At 38.4% G+C, this 24,354-nt stretch overlaps 1 protein-coding gene across 1 annotated transcript in view; it reads right to left on the minus strand.

Annotated features, from left to right (window-relative positions):
- LOC127579325 (tetratricopeptide repeat protein 28-like) overlaps nt 1-24,354 on the minus strand; it is a 603,896-nt gene that overhangs the window by 255,650 nt on the left and 323,892 nt on the right. The window contains 2 exon segments of the mRNA XM_052032043.1: nt 3,507-3,779; nt 6,042-6,189. Of these exon segments, the coding sequence (XP_051888003.1) occupies nt 3,507-3,779; nt 6,042-6,189 (421 nt within the window).

Here is a 24,354-nt window from a genome sequence, read left to right on the forward strand (position 1 = left end):
CCTTATTACATTTAAATGCCTTTGGTAGTCTAACATACACTGAATAATGGATCATCAGAAGTGAGCTACAGATCAGAATCTAATCGAGGTAGCTCAGATGGTTTAGATATAGAACTGGCTAATTTTACATAGCACTGCTCACAGGCAGTGGGGTGCACAACTGTAATGTTCACTTGCTGACTGAGCCTTTCCCTTTAGGGCCATCCACTGGGTACACCTGGTAAGGAAATAGTCTAAGCAGGCACATCTCGAGGTCAATTGCAGGCTAATTACTATTACAGCTAAAACTTTTTCCAGACTCACAGCTGTTTAACGCTTCCCCTTGAGGAAACACCAGATTGTCTCAATCTTAGAAAACCAACAGGAAATAACTGACTTTATTTCTTTGCATTTTTTATATAAAGAATGTTCAGTCGTGATATGTTGGTGTTTATGCAAAGCGTAATGGCCGAATCTGATAGGCACATCTTAAGACACACACATGTAAATGTATAGGCCACGATCTTCTGCTTCTGTGCATGCCACCCTGCAATTTTCTATGCATTCCTGTTATTGGAAGGGAAAGCAAGTCGCGAAGTTGCTGCTGTGGGAAATCCCAGCAGTAATGTTTATGTACTGCCTCTGATAGAATTTGGAAGGCAGCTTCGGAGAGGTGTGCTCACAGACAATGCAGCAAATATTGTTCTGTTCATTTCTTTAAAAGATGAGTGATCCAGGTTTTTCCTTATCCAGCAGATATTCACGATAAGTTATCACCCATATTAATGGTCACTCAAAATAAACTTAATGCATCCACTGTACTTTTCTTACTCACAACAGATAGATAATTAAAGAGATTCCCCCCCCCCATAAAACACAATTCCATAGATAAATACCTATACATGAACATAATTCAATGCATGATTTTCTTTGTTCTGATAATTTCATACCTAAAAATAATTTACAATTACCATGACTATCTTAGGAATGTCTTCTCAGCTTTTATCCATGTTATTTCTCAGACTTTTTGCTTGAGAGTGGAAGTCAGGCTTATGAAGATTTTGACATGATCTCTCAGCAGCTAAATTTGCAATTTAAAAAAAATCCTGCTTTATTATGTGTGTGCATGCCTCTCTCTCCAATTCCAAAGTTTGTTGTTTACTAGACTCAAAAAGGAGGGCAGCCTAATTAAGCTCATCTAATTGCAGTCCACAGTCGACTGCACAGGAAGATATTGTGAGAGTTGTAGTAGGCTATTTGGACGAGTTTCCCAATTTAAATGTCAGATTGACAACACTGGAAAGGAGCAGATACTCACACTGAAGAAATCTGAGAGGGAGACACACAGATCTCTGATAGAAATATTGTTACAGGCATTTCAAACACTATAAAAGGCAACTGTATAAATAAATGACATAATTTTGTGGTGAATTTTGTAATTTATGATATTTAAAAGCCTTATTTTCATTAGTAAGTTCCCAGATGACAGGCACATGGATTTTCAGAAAAATATATTTGAGGTTATTTAATTTTTCCTCCTTTTATTGGCAGGTTTTCCTGGCTGTTCATAGTTGATTCATTGCTTTCATTATATCTATAGTTGTTCCTCACTGGTAACTCTGGGTTTCTACATGCTTTCCTTATAGACTTATATTGTTTTGAAGTCTTATGAATACAAAACTTAGACCAGTCATGTGCATGTGCATCACTGATATCATTTCAGTTACACTGTGGTATTTGGTGATGGACTAAACAGTGCTGATGGACAAAAGATGGACAAAACATCATATTGTTTTTACATAACAGAAATATAGGGGAGATTCTGGTTATCGTGCAGGAAATTACAGGCAGGGGTTAATCGAGATGTTCTATTTATATTCAGGAATTCTCTGATAAATAGCTGTGACAACAAATGTTTCCATTTGATATTGCTAACAAAATTGAAAGCATGTTCTAAAAGTAATGCTTACAATTTCATGAAAATACCAAACAGGAAGTCTTCATAAATACATCTGCAATATTGCCACAGAAATCAGCAAGAAGAAACCTCATTTATTGATCCTTGGGAATGAGTTAGAAATTAATCAAGCAATTTCAGGGCTAGTGGGTGTGTTATAAACAGAAATAGTGTCTTCTAGGAACTCATCATGGAATTCATCCTTCAACTTACTTCCCATATTCCATTTTATTGCAATGAAATATCAATACATGGCACTATGCTGCAAGATATATACTGTATTTTATTTTAGTCTTTGTATTACAGTTCTATCATTGAGTGAAAGGCATGAACTGACGACAAATGCAAAATATTCTTTTTAAATTTCATTTTTTAACCATTGTCCTCATTAAGGAGTTATCAATAAGATGGTCAAAGAGTTTTAATATTTGAAGACAAGTTAAGACTGTGATTGTGGTTTCACAAGCAGCCATTGCACATTGCCCGTCTTCTAACCTGCCAACCACCTTTGCATAATTAAATCCTTTTTAGTTTTGTATCACCTTTAACTTTTTAAGTTAACCACAGATGATGGGTTGTCTGCTTGGAATTTTTCTTTCACATTGGAATGTATCCACTTGGAAAAATCTCTTTAAATGTCTATCATTGCATTTCAGTTGACCGATCCCTTAACATAATTTGTCAGCTCACTTTACTGCCTTGACTTTCTGACAAGCTCCCATTATTTCATTCTTCATACTCTGTCCTACCATGTGGTTACCGTTAAGAGACCTTTACATCACTCCCACTCGTGACTTCTTGCCTTTATTATTTCTAATCTCCACCCAAACTGCTTCCATGTCCATATAAAATTATAATTATCATTTAGACACGCTACCCAATGGTAAGTATGCACTTCAAGTATACTTTTTTTTCTCTTCCAACATGTTAAAATCTGAGGCCAATATTGCCAGACCGCCCTGACTGGTAGGTAATGCACTTCGGCTTAGGTCAGTCTGGCAATGTTGGCCTCAGATTTTAACATGTTGGAAGAGGAAAAAATTGTTTAATCATTATGGTGAATGAACTGCAAAGTCAGTCAAACTGCAGTTATTATGAAAGCAAAAATTTTATGGACAGTCAATGATCTGAAACAATAACACTGCTTCTCTCTGTACAGATGAAGCTTAAGCTGCTGAGTACCCAACATCTTCAGTTTCCAATTCAATCTATTCTCGTCTCACCTTTAACAAGTCCCAATTAAAGGGCTGCAGTGCTGGTACATCCCTACAGCATTACAGCTGCTTAGAGACATGCAAGATTCATTTGCCTCCCACCCAACACAAAAAGTCTGAAAAAGTAACTAATGAAAGTGGGCAAAGTGATTGCTGTAATGCTATATGATGGCAGTCTGGAGACAGTTCCACAACAGTGGGCAAAAGAATTGTTCCCTTTTGAATTTGAACTCTAATTAAAGAGCTTTTTATCTTAATGAGTAACAATACATGTTGTTAAGATTGAAATACTACAGAATTCAATTTTTTCCAGAAACTCCAATCAATTAATAAGGAAGGATATTTGTAGACATTACCTAAAGTCTTGGCTACATCGAAGTCCTGCTGCATGTAGCCAATACTCTTCTCTGTATTCCCTAATGCCCAGTAAGCACTGCTTAGGGCAGAGAACACTGACCCACGAAGTTTCAAGCTGCATGTTCCAATTTTCAAGGCAGCCTCCAGAACTACTACAGAGGCACCGTGGTGTCCTGCTGTCAGAAGCTCCTGGCCAATGACAGATACGACCACAAATGGGCTTTTGTCCAGCTTCATTTTCTGTAGCTTCTGATAGGTTGGTTCCAGGGATTCTGCAAAACAAATCACACATAACAACCAATGAGTTTTATTTAAAGGATGCAAGAGCCAATGGTTAATAAACTACATCAGCGTGATATTTAGCTGCAGTAACTTATCAAGTTACTGAGTAGCTGTGTGGAATGCTTAAAAAATGTCCTCAAACAAAAGCATGTCTCGGAACCAGATGCAACATGGACCGCAAGGGAAAAATAGAAATGGATCTGTATGTTAAAGGACTTTGGAGAAAAATTAGAGGTGGGCTGATAATGACAGAGGGGTAGAGGTATAAAGATAGGACAAAATAAATGTGGGGAAGAAATCATTTAGGTCAGCTAACACAGAGACTAAGAAGGAACGTTGAGTGGTTAGGAGTTGTTGGAGTGGGTTTAAGTAAACGTGAGGGAGTATTTGGATTGACTATCAGGGGAAATAGGAGAGAATGATACGGCATCATAATGGGACAAGGGTGCAGTCTGGAGGAATCTGGCTTGATGAGCAAAGAAGGTCAACAGAAAATACTTCCTCCGTAAAAGAAACCCATAAGCTCCTCACGTTTGTTGAAAGAAGGAAACAAGAGATGATTGATAGCAAAGAAGATCAGGGGCCACCATTGCACTACAGGGAGTTCTTAGAGAAGTGCACAGTTCTGGCAAAGGAGGACGAGGCCTGGTAAGGGGAAACCTTTACTGAGCTGGAAAGTTTTGAGACTCTTCTTTAAAAATACTACAAAAAACTGTGTGGATGTTGCCTTGTACAATAGCAGTTCCAGTTTATCAGTCAGGCTGCGCAAGAAAATTAAGTTTTTTTTTCCTGGAAATAAGAATCCAAAGACGAGCATAAATGATCGATATATATCCAGTTTGGTGAATCAATGGCAGTGCATATCCATGGATCACAATGAGATTCCTACTTCATCATGTAAAAACTGTATCAGGAATTGGGGTGTTTATTACTATTTTGGAATGACATGTTCATTTTGATATATTTGTTTGTATATTATAATAAACTATCATTTAGTTTATTACTCACTGAAGTTAACAAACAAGGTAATTGGTTTATTATTGTCACATGTATACAGTGAAAAGCTTCGTTTGCATGCCACCCAAACAGAGCATTCCACACATAAGTACATTGAGGTAGTACAAAAGGAAAAATAGTAACAGAATGTAGAATTTTGTGTTACAGTTACCGAGAAAGTTCAGTACAAGTAGTCAAGTGAGGTGCAAGGGCCATGACGAGGTAAATTGAGAGATCTATCATACAAGAGGTCCATTCAAGAATCTTAAAACAGCAGGATAGAATCTGTCCTTGAGCCTGGTGGTACATGTTACATGTACCACCATGATACATGGTGGTACAGTGGGCAGGCACGGTAGTGTAGCAGTTAGCGTAACGCTATTACAGCGCCAGTGACCCGGGTTCAAATCCGGCCACTGTCTGTAAGGAGTTTGTACGTTCTCCCCGTGTCTGCGTGGGTTTCCTCCGGGTGCTCCGGTTTCCCCCGACATTCCAAAAGACGTACAGCTTAGGAAGTCGTGGGCATGCTGTGTTGGCACCGGAAGTGTGGTGACACTTGCGGGCTGCCCCCAGAACATTATGCAAAAAGATGAATTTCACTGTGTGTTTCGATGTACATTTGACTAACAAAGAAATCTTATGTTCTCACGCTTTTGTATCTTCTGCCTGATGCAAGATAGCAGAAGAGAGAATGACCAGGGTGGGAGGGGTCTTTGATTAGGTCAGCTGCTTTCCCAAAGCAGTGGGAAGTGTAGACAGAGATAATGGATGGGAGGCTGTTTTTTGTGATAGACTGGGCTCTGTTCACAACTTTCTGCAATTTCTCACTGTCTTGGTCAGAACAGTTACCATACCAAGCTATGATGCGTCCAGCTAGGATGTTTTCTATGGTTTATTTCAAATCAAAAATGACAGGATCAGATTTATTATCACTGACATATGTCATGAAATTTGTTGTTTTGTGGCAGCAGTACAGAGCAAGACATAAAAATTACTGAGTTACAAAAATAAACAAATAGTGCAAAAGAGGAATAACAAGGTAGTGTTCACGGATTCATGGACTGTTCATATCATATCAATCATATAAATTAATCAATTATATCAATCATAGGAGCAGGAAGAACTGCAGAAAATAAAAATTAAGTTCAGTTGAAGGTCCTCTGCAAAGATTTTGAGGAATTTTGCTCAACTTGGGTCCCCGAACATAGCCAGCCTATTATTTAATGAGTAATATCTGGCCAGCACTTTGCTCTTACCGCGTAGTGGAGACTTCATGGCGGCTTCCACCATCCCGACCAGCAGCTGCAAGCTTTTTGGATCTTGAGCGAGCCCTGATGCAAATGCAGCCAGCGCATCTGCATGGCGGCCGAGATACTGGAGAGCAACACCCTGTCGGAAGTATGCCTGTAAACAAAAACAGCAACAATGTAATTGGCAGCTTCCACCCGTATTTTGCATCTGAGTCTCTTACATAATAAACAGGAGCAGGAGAAAGCCAATTAGTCCCGTGCCTGCTCCACCATTCAAAAAAGAACATACATGATCCATTCCTGGCCTCAAGAATATTTTCCTGCTTTCTCTCCCTCATATTTTAAATATCTGTCAATCTCCTCCTTTCACATATAAACCTATCCCCGTGAGATTAACACATCATTCATCAGTTAATTATTTGCAGATGTTTGTCTTTAGGCTCAAGCGTATTCCACCTGGAGTAATGTTTTCAGGTTCACCTCCCACTTTTCTTCCCACAACTGCATTTTACTTTTTTTTATTTCACCTGCCATTTGGTCTGAGTTACTGACTTGTTTTTTAAAAACACTTTGGCCTATATCATTCACCATTCTTGGACTGTGATGGCACAAAGATCATGCAACCCTTCAGAATTAGAAAGTGAAAGGCTACAATCACTGGAATTCTCTGATCATCATCCACTGGACCGTCAGACTCCACCAAAAACACAAGCAAATACCTTAGCTTATGCCCTGCATTGACTTAAGAATATGTTTTTAAAAGCTAAGTCACAAACTTTCTTTCTGTGAAAACTGAAGCACAGAGGGTTTAAAAGTATACATGGTTGACATAAAAAAGTCCAAACATTCTGAGTCAGTAAAGCCTCAAAAAGTTTTACGTAATGATTGAATAAGCAAAGATATGTGGCCATTAAACCACTTTCACAGTTTTATTGCATCACTAACTCAATCCAAACATGTAACCTCCTTATGGAAACCTTTTCTTAAATACTCCCCAAAACCTGGCAGACTACCCTTCACAGAGATCATCCCAGCTCCATCATCACTGGACATTATCTTAAGCTTTTTTTTTAAAAGGTACGTTGACAGGATAGTAATCAATATTGTGGAGCTCTACCTCAAAATATATATTTCTTGTTTAGTGGAAAAGATTCCTCCCAAGTTCTTTTTCACCATTCGTTAATTATAACCCAAAGAAGAGATGAGTAGAAAAAGGCATTTCTAAATAGTTTCTCGAAAACCAATCAACTGAATATAATTTCCCACATGTTTTGCATTACTGGAGCCTTAAACCTTTCCACTCAAATTTGCTGCCCCAAAAATCACTCACTTCTATCTGCATGCACATCTTTCAACTTTTTCAGTGCTGTTTCCATTCTTTAGTGAAATCACATTCAATGCTGTACCCTCTTCTTGCGACTTGATGCCATAATACCAAGAATTTCACCTTCTTCAAAGGCCAAAAGCACACTTACATGCCAAACTGTGCCACACAATGCTGTGATTCTTTCAACTTGTCCTGTATATTCCTCTTCTTATTGAGTTTAGTAATCAAATTTTTTTGTACAGAATTCAGGTCATATTTCCCAGAGGGGAAAATTGCATGACATGGATTTCAGGGAATGGAAAACCAGCTATTCAAAGCATCCCTGCATTAATAGCTCTTTCACACTTCCGATATGGTTAAATGGCCACAAGGCCCAGTATAGCTTACAACAAATTGGGTTTGTTGGAAGCTTGCAATATTTAAGTATAACTGCATTGCAAATATTTGGGGGGAATTAGGGTGTTACCCAAAAGGTACAGTGGTGTTGAATTTCAATTCTAAAAGTTTATCTTTCCTTTCCCCCCAACCCCTCCCACAAGTCTCCCAGGCTTTTTGGCAAAATTTGGTAAGGGGAAGAAGAGTAGAGAGAGAGAGATGGGCTGGGGGGAACTGAGAGGCAGAGACAAAGGAGAAACAGAGAAAAGGAGATAGAGAAACATCGCCAGTGGGGAGAGGAAGAAAGAATGGGAAAGGTGGGGGGAGAAAGAGTGGGAAGGATGGGAGGGAGAAAGGGAGGGCAAGGTGAGGAGGGAAGAAAGAGTGGGGCAAGGAGGGGGAGGAAGAATGGGTAAGATGGAGGGGGTGGTTCTTTATCTGCCCTGCATCTAGTACACTGCATTCTTAGAAAGGAAATCAGTAATTGTGATAAATGCCCTGGGATAGCAGGTAAAGCTGTCCTTTATTGTTGATTAACTAAAGGAAAGAAATTCTTTTTTTCAATGAAAGATTTTTGAATTTCCTTAGTAACTAAGTAATAACGTATGTTTAGAGTATAGGAGACCAGCTTGAGAAGAAAGACAGGCAAATTGATTGAATGACTCCAGCATCAAGCATAGCACCGCAATCAATTCAAACCTTCAATCCAACAATTTAAGGACACTTAATTATTAATTCACACTCATAACCTTGATGGCAGTTATGATTTTTTAAAACAGCTCTCTAATGGAAAAGTATCCTTAATATCCTGGGTGATATCAAACATTTGAACAATTACCTATCTGTGCATTAGTAAGCTAACATTCCATGACTGCAAATCGTTGGTCACTGTGTTCAAGGATGAGTTTATCATCACATAGATGCAAGGTTAGTTTGTAAAGTAAGGAAACAAAGGACTCAATGTTAACTCTGCCTCCAACTGGTGAAATTCAGAGGTAGAGGGTGCTGGTGAGGTGAGGGGGTAAATATGGAGCTGACAATGGCAGCAAGGATGGAGATAGGGTTTTAAGGAGTCAGCTAAAGGTAGCAAAAAGACCTGGGAGCACAGGGTAGCCTTGGCAGAGCCACTAAAACCTGCTGACCCTCGATGCAGTACAAACAAAACCTAATGGTGAAAGGCTAAACTAGCTCAGTGCCAGGTTTGCTCCATTATGTAATCAGTGTGCTTGAGAGAGCAAAGTCTTAAGTCATACTGAAGATAGAGAATAAAGATTTTACAGGATTCCAGGATGTCAAAATTAGAGGTGAGCAAATTCAGTTTTGGATGTAACAGAGGATTTCTGTGGCCCTGGTGCAGTTGTGTGCCTTGGGGTAGAAATGTAAGAGGCTGGGGGTTTTGGCAATGACCAATTCTACTATGACAGTGGAGAGACCATGGGAGAGAGTAACATCAAAAGGTATATTGTGGTAGAGTTTCTGTGAAGAGAAGGGTTTTGGTATGCGGGTGCACAGCATGGTATAACTTAAATCAGAACAAAGTTAGGAACGTGCAGCGATCGATGTGTGCACAGGTATGGTTTCTTGGAGAAATATTGATGTTGTATCCACATAGAGCTCAATGCTCAATGCACAGCAAAGCCTGATTTAACAAGTAATTCTTTAGATTTGTTGTAATAGTCTCAATTAGAGCACCATGACCTGTACATTGCAATACTACATTATCAAGAGCACCAATTTGATTGAGAGATACAGATTTATTTTTGCTCACTTTTACAGAAGTTAAACCATGTTTCAATCAGATTTTGAATACTCTTGATAACATTCACCATTTTCCAGTGCAACTGCAATATCGCTGCCTAAAATTTTTCCAAAATTATTAATCAAACTGCAATTTATTTGATTTTGTAATTCCTTACAGGGTATAGAAATGTATGCAAACTGCCTACAGTATACTATCGCATCTATTGAAAGCCTTAAGCAGACACACAGTACAGTCAATGTGAGAACACCTATTTTAAATTTTGCTGATATTTCTGAAATGTGGAATCATTTGTTAGTTACTGATCAATGCCACAACGGAACAAAGGTTGCAGGGCCGGGGGAGGGAAGTTGGAGATGATTGGTCACTCTCAGGCTCCATTTGGTTAATTTTGTTGTAATACACACATAACTTGAGAATAACTTTGTAAATGGCAATTATTATTGTCCCCAGTTGCTACTCTTCATTGGTACTCTTCAAGAGAGACTGCAGCTTTTTATCATAATTAGTAACAGAAAAAAATTCCCTATCATATGAACATTTATTCTGACATTATTTCTGTATAAATTCTGACATTAATTACTAGTCAATGTTCAAGTCAGTACTTCTAAAACATAGAAATGAAGGTTAGAGAAAAGGATGTGCCCTAAGCTTTGCAGTTCCTCATTATGCTACAAAATATGGCGTATATATTGTCAATCCTTTAAAGAAATAATACAATTAGTGCAAGATAAATTAACCTGAAAATTCTGAAGCATTAATTGCAGTCTGAATGTTTCACTTTGCTACTCGAGTTAACGTGACCTGTCAGACGTCAGTGTTGCTATTGCTGCCATATCCATAAATAGTAAAAGGCTAAGATTCTTGAAGTTGTCTCTGACTTATTTCAAAGAGTGAGTGAAAAATGCATCAGGTCCATCTAAACTTACTTAATTCAGTTGGACAAGGATCAGATTCCACAAAAAGAGAGTTTGGAATCTTCTAATCTTCAATTAATGTGAATGCCAATAAGCAACCAGTTCTCTTGTACTAACCATGGTTCTGCAACATGCAATCAAAGCTCAATGGACCACAGTTTGATCAGTGTCACTGATCATTACTGCCATTTATTTCCCAATTTAACACAAAAGAATCTGCACAATTAATACATTTCCCAAGAGCTGAATTCAACATGCAACAACCTATATATGTCACAGCAGCTCCAACTTTCTCCCCTTAATTTATAATATTTAATTACTCACGTGAATGGAATTTGTACTCAAGCTTCAGTAATACATGCATTCAATTTACTTTGAGTTACTGCATGTTGCAAAAGTTCCTCATGCAACTGAATGAACGTCACAGCCTGCTGTCTCGGCATCAATCCAGTAATATTCCTTTGGAGTGGGGCATGAGATGCGAATGATATTTTAACCCCCATAGTACAATGACACCAATGATTAAACTGTCCTGCATTTTCCCAGATGCCTGACACCTACCAGGATCTGTGCCCTCTTACCCAGGGATATCGTGTCTATGCAGAGACACATGAGGACATATAAAAGGCACATTTAATGTAGGGACAAAGACACAAAAAGAAACACAGGGACAAAGACAAATGCCTCTTTCCTCACAGAACACTACAGATAATAAACTTCAGAAGGCACTAAAATGCTGAAACCTGCTTACTATAAACACTAAATTACTTGACAGCACGGTGCCCAGAGACTCATTAAATATACTGAAGACTCAGCTACTCTCACCGCTGAGACAATCTTATCTAGTCTATTTTTAGTTCCACCACAGAACTGTCAAATTTTTCTTTCATGGTGCCATGTGCCTGCCCTCGCAAATTCATATGATCTTTAAATATGAAAATCCACTTATCTCTACCTAAAGCACTTGAACACAACAAACCAATATCCAAGTACATTAATTACATTTTTGGAAGAGTTTCTAATTAAATGGAATGTGGCTGTAATTAATACTTAACAACGTTTCTCATTACTGCTTTCAGAGTCCTTATAAGTAAACCAGCCATGGCAAGAACGATATAAACAAAACCCAATGTGACAGTGAAAATTCATGTGCATGAATACTAAATCCCTTCTTTATTGGGTAATCTTGACTATGAACCTATTGTTAATGAAGTTTATTACAAACCATTTATTAAAGTGAAGGGCCAGTATGTGCTTGCACTGAACCTCACAGGATTTAGTGGCAGAAGGAATTATTTAATGTTAATTAGATTTCAGACAATTCTGCGCTATTAAATGAAGCAATAATGAACAGTCATCAATGCCTTTTATAAAATTAAAATAAAACAATTTTGAATGACTTTTGGACAGTACAGGTCCTCCTCAGGTTGCAACAGGGTTCCAAACCTGAGAATCATTCACAACCTGAACGGTTCGTAAGTTGGAAATGCGGCTGACCGACAACATAGCTGAATCAAAACGTAGGCCAACCAAGGACAGTGTGCAGTTAACTCAGGGTGTTTAACTCAACCATTCAGATTTATCTGCAAGATGCATTGATATTGTTGTGAACAGAGTTCCTGCGTGGCAGAAGATGCCTGCAACCCCACAGCAACCGGCAAATCCATCCTGCCGGTCTCCCAGACACTTGTTTGTATGTATGGGCTGCACATGCGTTGTGCATTCGTAACCTAGGGAGGACCTGTAACTGGTTGTTGTCATCTTAAATTTGAGATTGTTTTGTGAATTATGTGCAAGTTCAATGAAAATACTATCTTTTTTAAACTCTGATAAGAATATTGCACAAGAATATTTTTAATTAATCTTGTGTGTTTCTGATATGTGAGCGCAATTTACAAAAAACACTCTACATGCTATCCCAATCTCAATCTTAGAAGGCTTTTCTTATATCCTCTCCAGGACTTTTCCTGGTGTACAGCATTGTTCAGTATTATATACATGTGTATTTTCCGATGGTTAAGACTTCAGACAGTGCATTAAGAGGGCAACTGATCATCAGCCAAAATGTTTACCTTAACCAGTTACCACAGATGCAAATTTCAAATAGTGATCACTGAACACCAATTAGGACAACACTCGGTTGAGTTTTCCTTTGAGTGCCATTTTAAGATTTGTATCACTTGTTATAGGCCAAGCCTTTAAGTCCACATCTGTTCAGCTCAATACTATATGCCATCATGAATTTAGACAATGGAGACTTACTGAATTATTGATGAGACTTACTGTACGATTGATCAGAAAGTGACTGATTAATTGTTAATTACCACAAATGTCTGAAGAAAACAAAATGTTGCAAAAAATGTGGTTCTTTAAAAAATATTAGAGGCACTCTATTTACCATCCTTATGTGTGGAGAGAAATATGGAAATGTGAATGGCGTGTTAAAATAACATTCTTTCACAGTCTGACAATTTAAAAAAGATTGCTGATGATCTCACACTTGAGACAGAGAGCATAAAGGAAGGTAAGCTGATACTGGAGTCAAACCTATGGAAAGCTGTTTCCATCCCACTTGTGTCATTGGGAATTTGGGTATTCTGAGCCTGAAGTAGCAGGTTGGCTCAAATATTTGCATTCTCACCTCTGAGTCAGATGGTTTTAGTATCAAGTCCCCACTGAACACATAATTTGGGCTGACACATCAGTGTTGTACAAAGGGAGTTCTCTGTTGCTAGAATGTGCATTCTTTCAGATCAAGCACTAAACTAAATCCTTGTTCTAGTGATCCAACTGGACAAAAATGATCCTATTACTGTATTTGAAAGGGGTTGCAGTATTTGAACAGAGAAGGAGTTTGATATTTTTCTTCTACTGACGTCATCAGAAAAATAAAGGCAAATTGACTGGTAATTCATCTCAATTGCAATTTGTGGGGTCTGCCACATACTATAAGGAGAGTGACAGTGGTAAGATATGTAAATCATCCCAAAATAATACAACACGTCAAATCTCTGTTCTAACACAAGCATCACAGGATTCTAACAAAACTAACAGTTAACGAAAATAATTGACTGGACTGCTAGTGCTAAAAAGGGGATACCATGACAAAATTATGATCCATTCCTTTCCGTTTTTTATGCCTTAGCTTCATGTGTGCTCATGCCTACAAGTGATCTGTTGCTTGTCAGAAAGATGCAGACTCACCTTGAAGGTCCTTTCGAGTCAAATAAAAATATAATATTCATCTACTGGTACAAACAGAGACAGTGCTATTACTATTTCCTACAACAAGGGCAAATTTTTTGTTCTACTTCTGCCAGTTTTAATCCAAATAAAGGAAATTTGGATCTTCAAGGAAATGCCCAATTCAGCACAGGTGGGAGAAATAAATGGGAGTAGGTGAACAAGAAAAGGAAAGATTCAAATGCATGTCTGTGAACTACTTGACCCATGGTTAATGCAGTATGGCAAAATTTCACTCCCTGCATTATCATACCCAGGGTCACTCAACAAACCAATTCAGTCTAAAAGCTTTCTGCAGCCATTTCATTAAATGCAGGACGTCAGAATACAATCAAATGATCTAATTATGAGAGCCATTTCCCATGTGTAAAAGGCCAATCATTTACTAGTGATTAAGTCATGAATGAATTATATGCGCTTTTCATACAGATGGTGCACTCTGGTCAATAAAGGCTTTTAATTTTTTTTGCCTTAAGCATTGATTTTTATTAATGGTGACGGGTTAACAATACAAATTACAAGTCTGCACAAGCAAGTTATGATGGGATTTATTTGACTGGTATAATTGTTACTAAAACCATTTTAATAATCCAAGTAACCCTGTGATATACAAAATATTAGCATAGACAAGATAAAAGTATGACTTAACACTTGACAGGTACAAGTGCCAGAATTAAATTAAGAAATCAATTAAATGTAAATATTACAGGAAGCTTATAATCCTGATTCAATACTCATCTTCCACTCCATAGCCTTGTTTCCTCAAGATCTTCTTCATTAATATCCCTAACTTATTGTACCACAAGATTTAACTTATATACTGCCTCGAACAAAGCAAGACATTCTATGAATCAATATCAAACAACAGCTGAGAGAAAACAATAGAACAGGGAGGATAACATGCTACAAAGATTAGGCTTACAAGGCATTTAAAATCGTAGAGTGATGTACAAAGAGGGTTAGAAGAGAATTCCAAAGTAAAAAGGAGCTTCTTTCTTCCACAGTGAAAGCTGTTTGCTATGTTTTGTTTCATTTCAAAAGATTAGACTAGAGCCTGGATTCAGAAATAATTATGCCATTTCATTTTAGAATGTATACAATTTGTCTGTGGTACGTTTACACCATACACCTGAATGTCTACATTGAATTGTGCAACAGGATTGAAGCAAATTGGTTGGCTTTGGCATGCAATTTCAAAAATTGGCTTTTAGCGATCACAGGAAATCTACAAGTAGTAAAAAATAGAATAGAAAATATTTCAAAAGGTGTTTTCTACTTGATGCCTGGAACTTGCTGTGCTGGAATGCACTGCCAGGGGAGGTGGTAGAAGCATATACATAATATTTAAGAGGCATTTAGACAGACACATGAACAGAGAGAGAATACAGGCTTCCCTGGGTTAAGAATGCCTGACTTATGGACACCCCTACACATGAATGAGCTCCCATAATATTATTAAATTCAAAAGTCTGATAAACGTTCATTCCTAAGAATGGCAGGATTAGTTTCCTCTCTCTCTCTCTCTCCATTTTAAGTACTTGTTCTTTCTTATAAGTCTTATGTGTTTTTGATGCCATTCATTAAATGAAATTAAAATTCATTAAAAGTTATGGTGGCCATATTGAGTGATTTTTCTGTATTTTCTGACCTATAGGCTAAATCATCTTCAGGATATCTGTAAAAACAGAACCCTTTCATTACCCGGGGTTGGCCTGTAGAGGGATACAGACCACATGCAGGTGGATGGGATTATTTAGCCTAGTATCATGGTCAGCACACACATGGTGGGCCGAAGGGTCTGTTCCTGTGCTGTACTGTTCTATGTTAGGGAATAGTATACAAGTAAAAATATATCTTGACAAAATGGGTATTTTCATAATAATTCATTATTATAAATCATACATATAAATCATTTCACATCAGCAACAGAAGAGTCAACCAATTGAAAAAAAGCTAGAAATAAAAATGTTTGAAGCTGATTGCAAATATCCTATCAAAACCAACTCCCTTAGAACAAAATATATTAAAAGGTGCAAATGAGTAACAGGAGCAGCCTGACACAGCAGCTATTCCCTCGACACAGCAAGATTCCTTGTGGGAAGGAAGAGGAGGAGGAATGTTAAGCAGAGTTCAGTTGGTGCCCAGAGGAAAATAGGATAAAAGGGAGTCAAATAAAGCAGGGGCATTCTGGTGTCTAGAGGGAACAGGTGCTCTTGCTGAGGGCAACCTTTAAGGACTGCTGAAATGGTAAAAATTGTGGCAAAATAAGGCATTATTGTGTCTTTCTGTCATCTCGAGAGAATTCTGTGGTCTCCTGTGCAGCATGTAAAATCACATGAACAAAGATTTCAGCTGTCAGTGAAAGCAGCAATGTCACCAAATTGTCCTACAATTAACTTAAATAACTTCAACCAATAGGATGATTTTATTTCAGTAAAGTGCAGGTGGAGGTGATGTAGAATTACGGGCAAGGCAAATGCCCTTCCCAGAATAAGACTGCTTCACATTGAGCAGAACTCGTGCAGAGATTTGTGATTGACAAGCATCATTTTTCCACGTAGGTTTATGCCCGCAACCCTTTTTAAAATGAGTTCTGTTTTCCACACATTTGATATCTACTTTTGGTCCACAAACATAAGCAGAATAGTTTGGTTTGCTTCCTTTGTAATAATATGTCATTAAAACAACTCAAGAGTTGACCCAAAATCATCTACTAACCACATATCAGCTCCATGAACAAGACATTTTACCTTTATTACATTGCCATCTCTGTCATTGCCTCACACTCTCATCCTAGGTCTCTGTGCCCAGCTATTTCCATTCTCCATAAACTTGAGGTAGTCCAAAACTCTGCTGTCCATAACCTAGACAACACCACGTCTTGTTTACCCTTCACTCCAACCACTTTGCGTTATTTTCGATCTGGCTCTTTCAAGTTGCCTTCCTTGTTTTCAAATCCTTTTATTACCTTGCTCCTTACCTCTGTAACTATCACTCGCCATACAGCTCTTCAAAGTATCTGTGTTCTTCCAATTTTGGCCTGTAACATCTTCAGCTACCAAGACCTTAAGCTCTGAAATTCCACCCCTACTCCTCTCTCTGAGCCCTTTCTCCTTTAAGAAACTCCAAAAATCCTTCTTCTTTGACAAGCCTTTAGTCACCAGCTCCAATATCTGATGTGGCTGGGTGACTATTTTGTTTGATAATGTTCCTATAAACTACTTTGTTCAAATGCAAGTTATTGTGTGCTGCTGCTGTGAATGTCATGCAATCAGTGGAAAAACACCAAATGATATTAGTTTCCCAGTTTCAGAACACCTGCTCCTGTCTAGGCACAGCACCATTTTGTCGCAGAACTCTCCCATCACAGGATGTGGTCCCTCAGAGTAACTTCATTTTCCACTATCAGAACCAATTTCTGGTTTTATCAAGTTATCAGAGCTTCTGGTGAATAAGCCCATGATTACACCAGCAGCACATGATCGGTATCATTACTTGGAATTCTAGCATTACTCAAAGAAGCATAAATGCAGAATGGAACAAACCATCAAGTGCATGAACAGGGCCTGAGAAACCTGGTTTGCTCAGATATGTTCATCAAGTTCCTTCTAACCAGTAGGGTTGAGTTCGACAAGTGAATTAGTTTGTTGTAAGTGAACCTCCAGCTTAACTCTGATATAGATGACCAAATAAGCCAAATTGAAAAATGGAAGAATAAAAGAAAACACAGAAGGAAACTGGAAGGGCAATAAAGTTGTGGGACTGCAGCTCTAAATTCCAAGGTTTCAGCTCTAAATTACATCTGTTACTTTCTTTAAAAAAATTGAAATATGCTTTTCAAATCTTATATCATGCAGTGCACTTTGGCTAGCGACTATTCATCACCAAACAAAATAATTGTCTTTTCTTCAATCAAAGACCTTGCAGAATGGTCTACTTTTTCTATAAGCAATCTCTTTTCATTATAAGGCAAAATACAGGGGCTGGGAGGTGAGGAGGAATAAAGAGAATCTTTGTTGTGTTCACTACATTGTGTGAAACCACTGACTGGGGAGACTGGGAATGGAGGGGTGAAGGGGGGGGGCGAGAGAAGGAAGCACACTAATTTGTCTATTTACATGTGGTATGCATGTCTCTTAATTTACCTTGCAACAAAAATAACAGGCAGAATTATTCTCTTCTATTTTTGGCATTTCATGCGAACCTAAATACATTACTGACAACCCAAGAGAGATCAGTAAATTTATTATGTTAGAGATGGCAAGGTCAGACTCCTTCTATGCAGTGTTTCTCTCATAACTCTGCCCCCCTGTCCCAACACCCCCATCCCCAACACACCTCAACAGACCCTCCTTATAAACACCTGTGCTATTTTAATAATAAAGTACAAGGAGATTTTGAGAACTGGCATGGACTCCTCATACAGTGATTATGTTCTATCACTGATCTCTGTTATATGGTAGAAGTTGACATAATTCAAGGATCAGAATTCGTCAGCATTTGAAATGGACACAACAGATGAGAGTTCTATACTTGTCTTTTATATGTTGGTCTGGATTCCACTATACAAAGTGTAATACCTCCTGTGCAGTTTAACTGATTACATTCTCACCAGACTCAAAAAAACTCAGGAAAAACTCAAAGATCTTAGGATTGCAACTAATGCATGGTCTACCTTACAGAAGTTTTTAATCATACACTGCGAAACAGAATGAAACAGTGAAACGTTCTCTCACTCTGCTCCCAAATTTCAATCAGAAAAGTGACTAATGTATCCTCTGCCGTCCAGCATTGAATTTCAGGTACACCATGACACTGCACAAGTAAAGCTTACTCACATCATATCTAAAACAATGTTTGATAGTGAGGAGGGTGTTCTCAGGCTACAGAATGATACTGATTGGCTGGTAACTTGGGCAGGGTAATGGCAGATTGAAATTCAATCCTGATAAGTGTGAGGAGTGTTTTGCAGGTCAAATAAGGGCAGGATATATATCATGAATGGTAGGGCTCTCAGCAGTCTTGAGGAAACAAGGGACCTTTGAGTACTAAGGGACTTTGGTGTACAAGTCTAAAGAAAGTGGCAGCACAGGTAGAAAGGGTGGTGAATAAGGCATACTGGATGCTTGCCTTCATTAGCTGGGCAAAGAGTATAAGAGCTAGGAGGTCTTGGTACAACTTTACAAAATATTAGTTAGACCACAACTGGAAAATTATATGCAAGTCTGGTTGACGCACAATAGGAAAGATGTGATTGTACTGGAGATTCACCAGGACACTGCCTGGGATGGAATGTTTCAGTTATGAGGAGACACTGGATAGGCTGGGTTTGTTTTCCTTGCAGCAGAGGAGGCTGGGGGCGAGGGGGGGGTGGGAGAAAATGGGGGCTGATAGAGGTGGACGAGATTATGAGAGGCATAGATAGGGTAGATAGCAAGAAGCCTTTGCACATGGCAGAGGTGTCTAAGAACAGAGGGCATAAGCTTAAGGTAGGACATAAGAGGTTTAGAGGGGATCCAAGGAAGAATTTTTTCACCTAGAGGGTGGTGACAATCTGGAATGCACTGCCTGGAGAAGGTGGCGGAGGCAGGTTCTCTCACAAGATTTAAAAAGCATCTGGACGACCACTTGAATCACCAAGGCATAGGAGGTTATGGATCAAGTCCTGGTAAATTGGATTAGCGTAACGAGGTACTTAATGGTTGGCATGGACATCCTAAGTCTATTGCTGTGTTTTATGACTCTATGACTTTAATGTAAAAAAATGCATCCATTTGACTCTTACATGATACAAGTCAAATTTCTTACCAAGTATACACTTGGTTATGTGTCTAATCCAAGTTTCCCAGGAATGTTAAAATAGTGCTGTACAAAAGAGATACATAAGCTTAGAAACTGGATTAAAAATGTACCGGTTTTATGCATAAATGCATCTTTCTAATACTGCTATAATTGCTAAGATTTGAAACAGAATTTCAAATGAATGCAAATGTGAAGCAAAAAGCTGCCTGCAATTTCATGTTAATCACTTTGTTTCAGAGATGGTACCTGTATGAGCATATCATATTGGTGGGAGTGGGTTTGTTCTGAGGTTGAATTCTAATGAATGGGAAATATAATGGATCTAATTTGACTTCCATCTGATGCAATTTTCAGCATTATCATTGTCGAGTCAGTCCCAAGGCACCTAGCTTTGTGCATTCTGTCAACTGAAGCCCAGTCCAGTCCTTGATATTGGTTTCCCAATTCCTTTTAAGCACATCTCTTGTGCTCCCTCCCTCCACTTTGCCTTATACTGCAGTGTGGGCAAGGCTGACCAGCCTTCTAATGATGTGTCAAAACCATGCAACTTCCTTGATCACAGAACTTCCAACAGTGCTTCATAGATTCCAATTTCTTGAATAATTTGCAGCTTGACAGATTTGTTAGTCCAGTGGTCAATGTATGAGAAATGCAGCAGAATTTTGAAACGGTGCATTTCAAATGCCTAAATTCTATTGTACTCTCTTTTAGTTAAGTGTCCATGCCTCACAACTGTAATGTATCGTGGAGGTGAACAAATTGTGCAAGTAGTACAAGGCAACCTTCAGTGAAACCTGGCTGCTTACCCAGATTTTCTTTTACCTTTGTTAATTGATTTATGGCAAATTTCAATCTCAACTTCCTTTTCCCATTGTTAAGTCTCACATAATGGTAGCTCTGAGATAGTTAGTTGATATTTCTAGTTTTTCATTACCAATTACCAGTGGTGATCTTAAACTTCATCATCATTTTGCCTTTATTAGTATTTATTTCCATCCTACAGCTCTGAATTTGTCTAACATTTCTGTAATCTCCTTAGTCCGACTATCAGATTATATCACTATTTACTTCCCAAGGGTGCCATAACTGTGAAATTCTTTTAAGGCATCTTACGTGATATATTCAAGGAAAAGTTTGAAAAGGCACGGTGGGAGCAAGCAACCTTGGCACTTAGCTACTGAAGTCATAAACCATTCGACAAAGTTGCTGTCAATCAGCACTCCATTACTCTACTTCTTCTGTTAGTGTTATGCAGATTTACTGATGTGCTTCTTCATCATGAGCTGCAATGGTTTGTGCCACACCCTAGCAGTAACATTTTTGAAGTCTATGAAGTTGTGATGAACTATTTTCTGATCACTGTACTTTTCAGTCCTGATGCAGGGTCTTGACCGGAAATGGCAACCAGCCCTCTGCCTCCATACATGCTGCCTGGCCTATCCAGTTCCTTCGGCAGCTTGTCTTTTTGCTCCAGATTACAGCATCTGCAGTCCCCACTGTACTTTTCATGCTGTATTTTCTCACTGCCAACCTAACTTAAATATTACTCACTGGTCCACATCAAAATTACAAAAATTCTTATCTCATCATAAACCTGAAGATGGCATCATTTATTCAGATCATAACCATCTTAATTTCATTAAAAATAAATCAACAATAACTGAACTGAATATCTAACTTTCAAAACGAGAGGCCTGTTTTGACATTCCGCATGATATTCATCATGTCTTTTTCTTTAATGATGCAAATGATTGAGCAAGTTTAGAATCTCAATAGACCAGAGCCAAATAGATTAGACCCTCATCTAGTTTAATATTCAAACATAACCAGTGTTGTACAAGCTGCGTGCTGTTGGATGGATCATCTTATGAAAATTGGCTAGGATCCTATCAGCCAATCACAATGACAATGAAGATCCCAAGGTACTAACCAGATGTTTCAGACAATATGCCTCGAGTGACAAAAAGAATATTGCACATATCTGCTTCCAAAGTAACATTAACAGAAACTACATAGGAAATTTCTGGTAATCAATGCTAGGAACATTTATGTTAGATAATGACCATTTCAAAGCAACTTGGGACTTGTGCATTTAAACAAGCATGAAAATTAGAAGAATGTAAATTACAGTAGTTCCTAACAAGAAGCTTTGTTCCACCACATGACACAGGGGAATATTTGGGTCCATCATCCTTTGCTCATTTTTGATCCTTAATAGTAATGCATGCTGTGCAGCATTGCAATAAATACAATCAATCATTCAATTATGGGTAAAATAATAGTCATAACACAGGTTACTTGTGTAATCACGGTGATGGAAATGTCATTACATCTGTATATTACATAGTCCCAGTACACGAGACAAAAGATTGCAGATACTGCATATAAACAAAAACAGACCATTTCATAATTGGTATATGCTAGCCTGAGAATAGCAGATCCATGATACATTCCATTAATGAGTATTCCAATATTATGTAGAGATAATTAATATGCAGCTTAATTTTGAGAATAGTGCAGTTTGAAACAGATAGTAGTATTATCCCACTAAGTCAATGAGGCATTTTCGTAACAGAAGCATTAGGACACATTTATCTCTCCCTCTAATTGTTTCATGTTTCCTATCTATAAATCATTTCACCTGTTCCAATATTGTAGTATATTCTTTCAGTAAGTCATCTAATATGCTTGCCTGATATCGAGCACCGGTCATGCAGCCTCTTCCTTTGACTAAGTATTGGGAACATCAAAGCCATACTCATCAGTCTCCAACACAAACACCATTACCTTGCCACTGATTCCATTCTTTCCCTGGTAAGCATTTAAGGTCAAACTCGATGGTTTGCAGCTTTGGTGACATATTTAACCAAAAGATCAGCTTCCAAATAAATATCCACATCAATAGAAAGAAAACCTGTTTTCATCTATTGTTTATTTTAAATCTAAAGTATGCAACAGCTTTTCACAAAGACATAAAATAGTACACTAACAACAAATGTCACTGGTGACATTATAGAGTATGCAGGCTTGGAATCTCAATTAAGGATTGAGAACACTTTACATTGAGGGGAGAAGACCACATTAGGGCTAAAGGGTTAGTTCGGTGGTCAGGTAAAATCTAAGTATTTTTAATGCAATTCAAGAACGGTAATCAGAATTCCAATCCTTCTTTCCCAGGTCCGAATTTTGCCTTGTTCCTCGCAATATCTTTAAAAATTATGTGCATATACAATCATATGATATAATGGGACAGTGAATTTGGAGAGAAAGTGCCTCAAGGCACCAGGAATGACAATATATTAAAATACAACAATGTAGATCATGACAAGGTCATCATTGAGCTTTTAGGTAAATACCCAGAGGCCTGAACCAACAATCCAGAGAATAAAAATCCCACTTGACTGTTTGAGAATTCAAATTTAAGTTTTTTTTAAAATAATAAAAAGACTAGTCATTGAGTTTTAAGATAAAGGGCAGAGGCTTCATAAACCTTATATTCCTTTGAGTTCAAGAGGTTGAGCAAGATGTTTGACAAGGTGCTGCAGATGAGACTGCTAAACAAGATAGGAGCCCATGGTGTTACAGAAAAGGTACTAGCATGGATAGAAGATTGGTTGACTGGCAGAAGGTAAAGATTGGGAAAAAAGGGGGCCTTTTCTGGTTGGCTATTTTAGGGTTAGGGTTAATGGTGTTCCTCAGTGATCAGTGTTAGATCCGCTGCTTTTCATGTTATATGTTAATGATCTGGATGACAGAATTAGAGTCATAGAGTCGTAGATATGGCTTTGTGGTCAAGTTTACCAATGATACAAAGATAGGTGGAGGGGAAGGTAGTGTTGAGGAAGCAGGGAGTCTGCAGAAGGACTTGGGAAGGTTGGGAGAATGGGTAAAGGTGTGGCAGATGGAATACAGCAAAGGGATATGCATCATCATGCATTTTGGTAGAAGGAATAAAGGAGTAGACTATTTTATAAACAGGGAGTGAATTCAGAAATCGGAGGCGCAAAGGGACTTGGGAGTCTTCATACAGGATTCCCTAAAGGTTAACTTGCAGGTTGAGTCAGTAGTAAGTAAGGCAAATGCAATGTTAGCATTCATTTCGAGAGGACTAGAATATCAAAGCAAGGATGTAATGCTGAGGCTTTATAAGGCGTTGGTCAGACCACATTTGAAGTATTGTGAACAGTTTTGGGCCCCATATCTAAGGAAGGATGTGCTTGCATTAGAGAGAGTTCAGAGGAGGTTTATGAGAATGATCCTGGGCGTTTGATGGCGATGGGCCTGTGCTGGCTGGAGTTTAGAAGGATGAGGGGGGGATCTCATCGAAACCTACCAAATATTGAAAGGCCTGGACAGAGTGGACATGGAGAGGATGTTTCCAGTAGTGGGAGAGTCTAGTTCCAGTAGTGGGGGAGTCTAGGACCAGAGGGCACAGCCTCACAATAGAAGGACGTCTGTATAGAAGAGAGATGAAAAGGAATTTCTTTAGCCAGAGGGTGGTGAATCTGTGGAATTCTAGATGACTGTGGAGGCCAAGTCATTGAGTATATTTAAAGCAGAGGTTGATAGGTTCTTGACTAGTAAGGGTGTCAAAGATTACGGGGAGAAGGCAGGAGAATGGGGTTGAGAGGGAAAAATAAATCAGCCATGATTGAATGGTGGAGAAGACTCAATGGGCCGAATAGCCTAATTCTGTTCCTAGTCTTATGGTCAAAAAGTCAAGATGATTTCTAGGAATTTTTTTCCCTTGGTTTTCCTTGCCTTTCAACCCAACCTAAATGTGACTTCAGTCCCACACTAATATGAATGACTTTTAACCATCTTCCAAATTGTCTTATCAAGTAAACCAGACCTCTTCAGACCATATCATTTTAACACAGACTTCCAACATCAGCA

The sequence above is a fragment of the Pristis pectinata genome, chromosome 17 (assembly GCF_009764475.1).
Source record: "Pristis pectinata isolate sPriPec2 chromosome 17, sPriPec2.1.pri, whole genome shotgun sequence".
Lineage (NCBI taxonomy): Eukaryota > Metazoa > Chordata > Chondrichthyes > Rhinopristiformes > Pristidae > Pristis > Pristis pectinata.